This window comes from Rhea pennata, chromosome 37, assembly GCF_028389875.1.
Source record: "Rhea pennata isolate bPtePen1 chromosome 37, bPtePen1.pri, whole genome shotgun sequence".
Lineage (NCBI taxonomy): Eukaryota > Metazoa > Chordata > Aves > Rheiformes > Rheidae > Rhea > Rhea pennata.
The window spans coordinates 133,123-141,142 of record NC_084699.1 but is presented as its reverse complement, the minus strand read 5'-3'; the positions used below and the strand labels follow the sequence as shown (position 1 = coordinate 141,142).

Below are 8,020 nucleotides of genomic sequence, written 5' to 3'. Positions count from 1 at the left end.
ACACCAGGTCAACCCCCACCGGGGGACACCAGGTCAACCCACGGCAGTCACGGGACACCAGGTCAACCCCCACTGGGGGACACCAGGTCAACCCCCCCCCCCCCCCCCCCCCACTGCAGCCATGGGACACCAGGTCAACCCCCACCGGGGGACACCAGGTCAACCCACGTCAGTCACGGGAGACCAGGTCAACCCAGTGGGTTACACCACCAGCTCCATCCCCCAAAATGCGGTGGAATTTGCCCCAAAAAAGCGTCGTGCCCTCCCCCCCCCCCCGCCCGGTGCCCTCGTCCCCGGCCGTCCCTGTGCCCGCTGCCTCCCCCTCCCCACCCCACAGCCTCCGCCGCGCCCCCCCTTTTGCCCCCAAACCTGCCCGTTTGGGGCAAAAAAGTCCCACGCGGAGCGAGCGCGTCGCTTCACCCCCGGTTCGGGGCCAAAACCGGCCTGTTCAGCGCCCAAACCTGCCCCCCGGCCCAGCCCGCTGGCGCCACTTCTGCAAAAACTCGTTTTTTTCCCCATTTCATTTTCCTGCAAAAAGCGTCTCCGTCTGCCCAGCAAGTCTCTGCCCACGGGAGGGATTTTGAGGGGGAAAAAAAAAAAAAAAAGGCAAAACCAGGCCAAATCTTGCAAAAAGCTGCTGGCAGTGGCCCTGCAAAAGCGCCTCCGTCGTCGCAGGATGTTTTGCAAAGAAAGAAAAACCAAGAAAACACTTATTTTTGTAATAAAATGCTTGTGTCAACGTTGCAAAACTGCCTGAATTCTGCAAAAAAATACACGAAGAAAACAAGATTTTCTTTGCTAAAAAAGGGAAAACGAAAACCAAATCGCCCGCTTGGGCTCTCGCGGCTTTTTCTACCTCATTTTTCGTGGCAAAATCTTCCGCTTTTGGTCAAGCCCCTGGGTGGTGGTGGGGGGGGGAGGTTCCTGCAAAACGATCAAGCAACTGCCCCCAAAACCGAGCCGTTTCCGCCCAAAAGCGGCCGCTCGGGGCAACGCTGCCTATTTTGCGCCTGCTCCGCGAGGAGGGCAGGAAAAGGGGCGCGGGGCGCCGAGCCCCCGCCGCAGCCGCTCTGCCCGCCGACCGCCCCAGCGCGCCCTTCTCCCGCAGAAATCGCCCCTTTTCCCCGCAAAACTACCCCCCCGCCCCTTTTCCACCTGCGGACGAACCGATCTGCTGCAAAACCTTCTTAACGCACAAAACCCGCGTTTCACCCGCCGAACCTGCTCCGCCGCCGCCAAAACGCCCGGTTTTCCCCAAAAAGGCCCCTTTTTGCCCCCAAACCGCCCCTCGGCGGCGGCGGTTTTCCGCCAAAACACCCCCGAAACCTCGACTTTGTCCAAAAAACACCCCAAAATCTCATTTTTTTTGGCCCAAACTCCCCATTCAGCGGCAGAAGGGGGGGGGGGGGGCGCGAAACCGAAAACGGCGGCAGGGCGAGCGCCCCAAACCGGCCGTTTCTCCACCCAAACCGCAACCGCCCCGGTTCGCCGGGTTCCCCACCGTCCTCGCGGAGCAGCTGCTCCCGCGCCCCCTTTCATGCAAAACGCCCGGTTTTCCCCCGGATTTCGCACCCCCCCACACCCGGCCGCATTCGCGGAAGCGACTGCCCCAAAAGTTTCGTTTCTCAGCCCGAAACAGACACCCCCCCCCCCCCGCCCCGCATTGCCAAGACGGGAAAACCCAAAATAGCCATTTTCGGTCCCAAGCAGAGGTGCCCCCCCCCACACGCCCAGGTCCAGCCCTGAACTCAGCCCAGGAGTGGCCGGACGCCTGGGCCCCCCCGGACACCTGGGCCCCCTGGTGTTGGGGGGGGGAATGAGGGGGTCCCGGACACCTGGGCCCCCCCGGATGCCTGGGCCCCCTGGTGGTGATGGGGGGGGGGAATTAGGGGAGTCCCAGACGCCTGGGCCCCCCCCACACCCCCCCCCCCCCGGACGCCTGGGCCCCGCCTCAGCCTCCGATTGGCTGGGAGGAAGGAAGCGGGGGGGGGGGAGGGGGGGGTTGGAGGCTTATTTATTCGTGCAGTTTAGTAACTTTTAATTAAAAACCTCCCCGCTGGGATCCGGGATCCGCGCCGGGGCCCGGGATCGAGGACGCGGCTGCACGGGGGATCCGGGATTGGGAATCCAGGGATCTGGGATCGGGGATCCGCTCCGGGATCTGGGACCAGGGATCTGCTCCGGGATCGGGGCTCCGGGATCCGCTCCGGGATCGGGCTCAGTAGATCATCCCCTTCGCCTCCCCCCGCGGCTTCCGGATTTTCTCCATGTTTTTCAGCACGACGTCGTGCAGCACCGCCTGGGGGGTTGGGGGGGGGGGTGATGATGTCACTGATGACGCAATGAGGGAGGCGGGGGGGGGGTCCCAGGGGTCTGGGCACCCCCCCCCCCCCACACACTCCCACCCAACCCCAAGGGGCCCAGGCGTCCGAGCCTCCCTCCTCCCCCAATCCCCACCCTGAGGGACCCAGGTGTCCGGGCGCCCCCCCCCCCACCTCCACCCCCCCCCAAGGGGCCCAGGCGTCCGGGTCCCCCCCCCTCCCCCCCGCGCTCACGTAGAGGTCGCGCAGCTCCGCCGCCGTCAGCAGCAGCTCCCCGAACTCGGCCTCGTCCAGCGCGTGCACCAGCTCCCGGTAGTCCAGCTGCCGCCCCCGGCGGGGCCCAGGCGTCCGGGTCAGCCCCGGCGGGCCCAGGCGTCCGGGGAGCCTCTCACCCCACAGGAGCCCAGGCGTCCGGGGCGGACCCAAAGGGGCCCAGGCGTCCGGGGCGCCTCTCACCCTGGGGGGTGTCCCAGGCGTCCCCCCACCCTTCCCCCGGGGGGCCCAGGCGTCCGGGGGGGCCCAGGCGTCCGGGCCCCCCCCCCCACTCACCACGTGCGGGTTCTTGGCTGCTTTGGCCACGGCGTCACCTCGCTCCAGCAGGTACCTGGGTAAGTGGGGGGGGGCAGAGGGGGGGGTCACAGGGGGCCCAGGCGTCCGGGCGCCCCCCAGCCCCCGAAGGGCCCAGGCGTCCGGGCAGCCCCTTCCATCCCCCGAGGAACCCAGGTGTCTGGTCACCCCCCTCCACCCCCTGAGGGGTCCAGGTGCCCCCCCCCCCGCCCCCTGAGGGGCCCAGGCGTCCGGGCTCACTTGGCCAAGCGCCCCTGGAAGCCGTCGAGTTTGGTGCGGGAGGCGGTGAAGAGCTCGAAAACCTTCTCCTGGGGGGGGGGAAGCGGTGGGGGGGGGTCAGTGGGGCGGGGGTCAGTGGGGCGGGGGGGGTCAGTGGGGCCCGTTGGGGGGCGCCCCCACCTGCACGGCCACCCCGAAGTTGTCGCCGTCCTCGATCCGCGGCACCTGCAGCTGCAGCCAGACCGACACCTGCGGGGGGGCGGGGGGGGCTGGACCCACGGCGGGACCCACGGCGGCGCTTGCACACCCACGTGTGTGCTTGCACGTACCGGAGTGCACGCACGGCTCCGATTGCACACTCGTGTGTGCACACATGCTTACACACACGCACCTAAGCGCATACATGGGTGCATTTGCACACCCACATGCACGCATGTGTGGTTGCACACTCACCTAAGTGCATGCCCCACTGTGCTTGCACACCCACATGCATACATACATGCTTGCACACTCACCTGAGTGCACACACGGTTGCATTTGCACACTCACATGCATGCACGCACACTTGCACACCTACCTGGTTGCACGCCCGGCTACATTTGCACACCCGCATGCAAACACGCAGGCACGCACACACACATGGATGCATGCACACCCGAATTTGCACACCCATGTGCATGCACACGTACCTGGGCGCACCCACAGCTGCGCTCGCACACTCACGTGCATGCGCACACACTTGCACACCCACTCGTGCACCCCCTGCTGCCTGCGCCCCCGCGCTTGCACGCCCGCGCGCGCCGGGGGCCCCACGGCGGCCCCACGGCGGCCCCACGGCGCCGCTCACCTGCGCCAGGTGCTGCCGGGCGGCCTGGACGAGGGGCCGCAGCCGCTGCAGCAGCCCCAGCACCGTCGCGTTGGGGCTCAGGGGGCCGCAGGGGGGCTCTGGGGGGGGGTGAGAGCGTCGGCGACCCCAAAACCCCCGGAATCGCCCCAAAAACGAACCCACCAACCCCCAAAACCCCCGGAATTGCCCCCAAAAAGGAACCCACCGACCCCCAAAACCCCCGGAATCGCCCCAAAAACGAACCCGTCGACCCCCCAAACCCCCGGAATCGCCCCAAAAACGAACCTGCCGACCCCCAAAACTGCCCCCAAAAAGGAACCCGCCGACCCCCCAAACCCCCAGAATCGCCCCAAAAACGAACCCACCGACCCCCCAAACCCCCAGAATCGCCCCCAAAATGAACCCGCCGACCCCAAAACCCCCAGAATCGCCCCAAAAATGAACCCGACGACCCCCAAAACCCCCAGAATTGCCCCAAAAACGAACCCACCGACCCCAAAACCCCCCAGAATCGCCCCCAAAACAAACCCGCCGCCCCACGTGACCCAAAATCCCCCTTTTCCGCCCCAAATTGCTTCACCTTCATCCTCCTCATCTTTCTCCTTCTCCTTTTTCTTCTTCTATGGGGCGAGGAGGAGGGTGGTGAGGGGGGGCCCTGCCCCACAGTGCCCCCAGGGGCGTCCCAGCCCCACAGCCACGGGTCCCAGCCCCACAGCGCCCCCAGGAAGATCCTGGGGGGGGGGGGGTTCCTGCCCCACAGCCATGGGTCCCAGCCCCACAGCGCCCCCAGGAGGGCTCCCAGGGTTGGTCTCTGCCCCACAGCTGTGGGTCCCAGCCCCACAGCGCCCCCAGAAGGGTCCCTGTGGGGGTCCGTGCCCCACAGCCGTGGGTCCCAGCCCTATAGCACCCCCAGGAGGGCCCCCAGGGTTGGTCCCTGCCCCACAGCCATGGGTCCCAGCCCCACAGCGCCCCCAGAAGGGTCCCCGGAGGGGGTCCCTGCCCCACAGCTGTGGGTCCCAGCCCCACAGCGCCCCCAGGAGGGCCCCCAGGGGGTGTCCCTGCCCCCTGGCCGTGGGTCCCAGCCCCACGGCGGCACCTGGCCCGGCTGGGGCAGGGCGATGTCCAGCTCCGCGCGCAGCTGCTCCGGCCCCACGGCGAACGTGGCATCCTGGGGGGTGGGGGGGTGAGCCCTGCCCCACAGCGACCCCCTGCCCTGCCCCACACCGACTCCTCCTGCCCCACAGCGACCGCCCCCCTGCTCTGTCTGCCCCACGGCGACCCTGAGAGGGCTCCCGCCTCCCCCATAGGCGCCTCCCTTCCACAGGCGCCCCACGGAAAGCCCTCAGCCCCACAGAGACCCTTTCCAGCCCCATAGACTCCATAGGACCCTGCCAGCCCCACAGGGACCCTCCCCAGCCCCACAGGGACCCCCAGAGCCCCCCCCCAGTTCCCCAGAGGCCCCCCAGGGGCCCTGCAGCCCCATGGAGACCCTCCCCAGCCCCACGGAGACACCGTAGGGACCCCCCAGCCCCATAGAGACCCCACAAAGACCCTCCCCAGCCACCCCAGCCCCACAGGGACCCTATACAGCCCTCCCCCGGCCCCACAGACCCCTGACCAGCCCCATAGACACCCTATAGAGACCCCCCAGCCCCATAGAGACCCTCTCCAGCCCCCCAAAGTCCCCTCCAGCCCCACAGATCCCTCCTGGAGCCCCCCAAATCCCCCCCCCAGATCTCTCCAAGCCCCCCAGCGCCCCCCAGATCCCCCCAAGCCCCCCAGATCCCTCCCAGATCCCTCCCCGAGACCCCCAGCGCCCCCCAGATCCCCCCCAGCGCCCCCCAGATCCCCCCCAGCGCCCCCCAGCCCCCCGGCACCTGCAGCAGCGCCTGCAGCTCGGCCACCTTCGCCGGGAACCCGCCGGCCAGGAGCCCCTCGACCTGCCGGGGGGCGGCGGGGGGTGAGCGCGACGCCCCCCCGCTGCCCCACGGCGCCCCCCGGCCCCCCCCCCGGCTCACCTGGGCCCACAGCTGCGTGCGGAAAGCCTCCACCTGCGGCGAACGGGGAGGCGTGGGGCCCGGACGCCTGGGCCCCTGCGCCCCGACACCTCCCCCCCCACCCCGGCCCGGACGCCTGGGCCCCTTCTTCACTCCCCTCCCTCCCCCCCGCTCTGTCCAAGGGCTCCTCCCTCTGCCCCCCCCAACACCCCCCCCGGACGCCTGGGCCCCTTCCCCCCCCTTCCCCCTGCCTCCGGACACCTGCTCCTCCCCCCGCCCCGCTCCAGGACGCCTGGGCCCCGTCCTCTCCCTCCCTCGGACGCCTGGGCCCCCCCCGCCCCCCTTCCCCGCAAGCCGGGCTGCCCGGACATGCCCCGGACGCCTGGGCCCCCCTCGGACGCCTGGGTCCCCCCGACCTGCGGCGCGGCCATGGGGGCAGAAAGCGAAAGTGAAAGCGCGGGGTTCCCCGCGGGGGGGGCGGGGGCGGAGCCAGCCCTGGCCCCGCCCCCGCCCGGACGCCTGGGTCCCCTTTTTCCGTTTTATAAAAAAGTTGCACCCAAAAGTCTGTCGTTTCACCCCAAAACACACGCTTTATTACCGGGGTCCCCCCTACGTGCGGGGGGGAGGGGCAGCGCCCTCCCCCCTCAACCCGGACGCCTGGGCCCCTCCCCGGGGAGGGGGGCGGGGTTTTCAGGGAGTCCTGGGACACCCTCCAGGACGCCTGGGCCCCCTCTCAGCTACCCGGGTGCCCTCGGCCTTCGGGGGTTCCCACGACATCCCCCCCCCACCCTTCCCGGACGCCGGGGCCCATCCCGGACGCCTGGGCCCCCTCCCGGACGCCTGGGCCCCCCGGCAGCCGCGCAGGCACGCGCTGTCGCCCGCCGGCTCGCCCCCTCCCGGACGCCTGGGCCCCTCCCGGCCGCCAGGGCCCATCCCGGACGCCTGGGCCCCTTCCTGGATGCCTGGGCCCCTTCCCGGCCGCCTGGGCCCCTCAGCGGGGCTGCAGCCCCAGGCCGGGGCGCCCGGGCGAGCAGGGGCAGCGGTACCAGAGGCGGTAGGTGAGGGCCCAGGCGGCCCAGCCCAGGGCGGCGCCGGCGGCGTTGCCGGCCCAGTCGTGCCGATAGGCCAAGGTGGCCGCCAGCAGCCCGTGCCACAGCAGCAGCAGCCCCACGTTGAGGAGGAAGAGGAGGCAGAGCGCCGTGCCCGGACGCCTGGGCCCTTCATCCTCCCGCCAGCCCTCGGCGCCTGCTCCCCGAGCGCCCGGACGCCTGGGCCCCTGGGCGTCGTCGTAGGCGCCCAGCCACACGGGCGAGAGCGCCCGGACGCCTGGGCCCGCGGCGGCCCGGCCCGGCGCCCGCGGCGGGGACGCGGCCGAGAGCGGCGGTGGCGGCGGCAGCAGCAGCAGGACGCCCGGACGCCTGGGCCCGCGGCGGGCGCCGGGGGGCGGCCCGGCGGCGCCCGGACGCCTGGGCCCCGGCGGCGGGTGCAGCAGGCGCCCCAGGGCGCCCAGCTCCTCGGCCAGCCCCAGGCCGCAGTGGGTCAGGGCGAAGGCCTGGGGGGACACGGCGAAGGCGCCGCGGCCCAGGCAGCGCCCGCCGGCGGCCTCGAGGGCGGCGAAGAGGCCGGGGGCGGCGCGGGCCAGGCCGGCCCCCGCGGCCAGGCGGCCCCCGGCCCGCAGCAGGGCCCCCCGGCGGCCGCCCCCCGGCCGCGCCAGGGGCCAGGCGGCCACCAGCAGCCCCCCGGCCAGCAGCGCCGTCCAGCCGCCCGCCGAGGACACCAGGCGCCTGTTGGGGGGGGGAGGGGGGGTTAGGGGGCGCCTGGGCCCTTCGCGCAGACGCCTGGGACCCACCCCGGACGCCTGGGCCCCCCAAGCCCCCTTGGTCCCTCCCCAGATGCCTGGGCCCCCCCGAGCCCCCTTGGTCCCTCCCCGGACGCCTGGGCCCCCTCCCCGGACGCCTGGGCCCCCCCGAGCCCCCTTGGTCCCTCCCCGGACGCCTGGGCCCCCCGAGCCCCCTTGGTCCCTCCCCGGACACCTGGGCCCCCCCAAGCCCCCTTGGTCCCTCCCCGGA

At 71.2% G+C, this 8,020-nt stretch overlaps 2 protein-coding genes and 1 long non-coding RNA gene across 3 annotated transcripts in view; all 3 read right to left on the bottom strand.

The window, feature by feature from the left end:
- Nucleotides 1-710: 710 nt before the first annotated feature.
- LOC134153012 (uncharacterized) lies at nucleotides 711-1,550 on the bottom strand. Its single transcript, XR_009961094.1, has 2 exons — nucleotides 857-1,550; nucleotides 711-760 (listed from the first exon to the last, which is right to left on the bottom strand). It is a non-coding gene; the product is annotated as an uncharacterized LOC134153012 (long non-coding RNA).
- Nucleotides 1,551-1,997: 447 nt separating this feature from the next.
- PSME1 (proteasome activator subunit 1) lies at nucleotides 1,998-6,430 on the bottom strand. The gene is made up of 11 exons (XM_062598806.1): nucleotides 6,368-6,430; nucleotides 5,973-6,005; nucleotides 5,832-5,894; nucleotides 5,051-5,122; nucleotides 4,535-4,574; nucleotides 3,955-4,052; nucleotides 3,288-3,356; nucleotides 3,129-3,196; nucleotides 2,871-2,925; nucleotides 2,556-2,642; nucleotides 1,998-2,299 (listed from the first exon to the last, which is right to left on the bottom strand). The coding sequence occupies exons 1-11, from the start codon at nucleotides 6,380-6,382 to the stop codon at nucleotides 2,219-2,221; spliced, it is 681 nt and encodes a 226-aa protein (XP_062454790.1). The 5' UTR covers nucleotides 6,383-6,430; the 3' UTR covers nucleotides 1,998-2,218.
- Nucleotides 6,431-6,516: 86 nt separating this feature from the next.
- LOC134152982 (fat storage-inducing transmembrane protein 1-like) overlaps nucleotides 6,517-8,020 on the bottom strand; it is a gene marked incomplete at its 5' end in the record, with an annotated part of 2,212 nt that continues 708 nt past the window's right edge. The window contains 2 exons of the mRNA XM_062598769.1: nucleotides 6,517-7,314; nucleotides 7,606-7,735. Coding sequence (XP_062454753.1) covers nucleotides 6,943-7,314; nucleotides 7,606-7,735 — 502 coding nt within the window. The remainder of the gene's footprint in view (nucleotides 7,315-7,605; nucleotides 7,736-8,020) is intronic.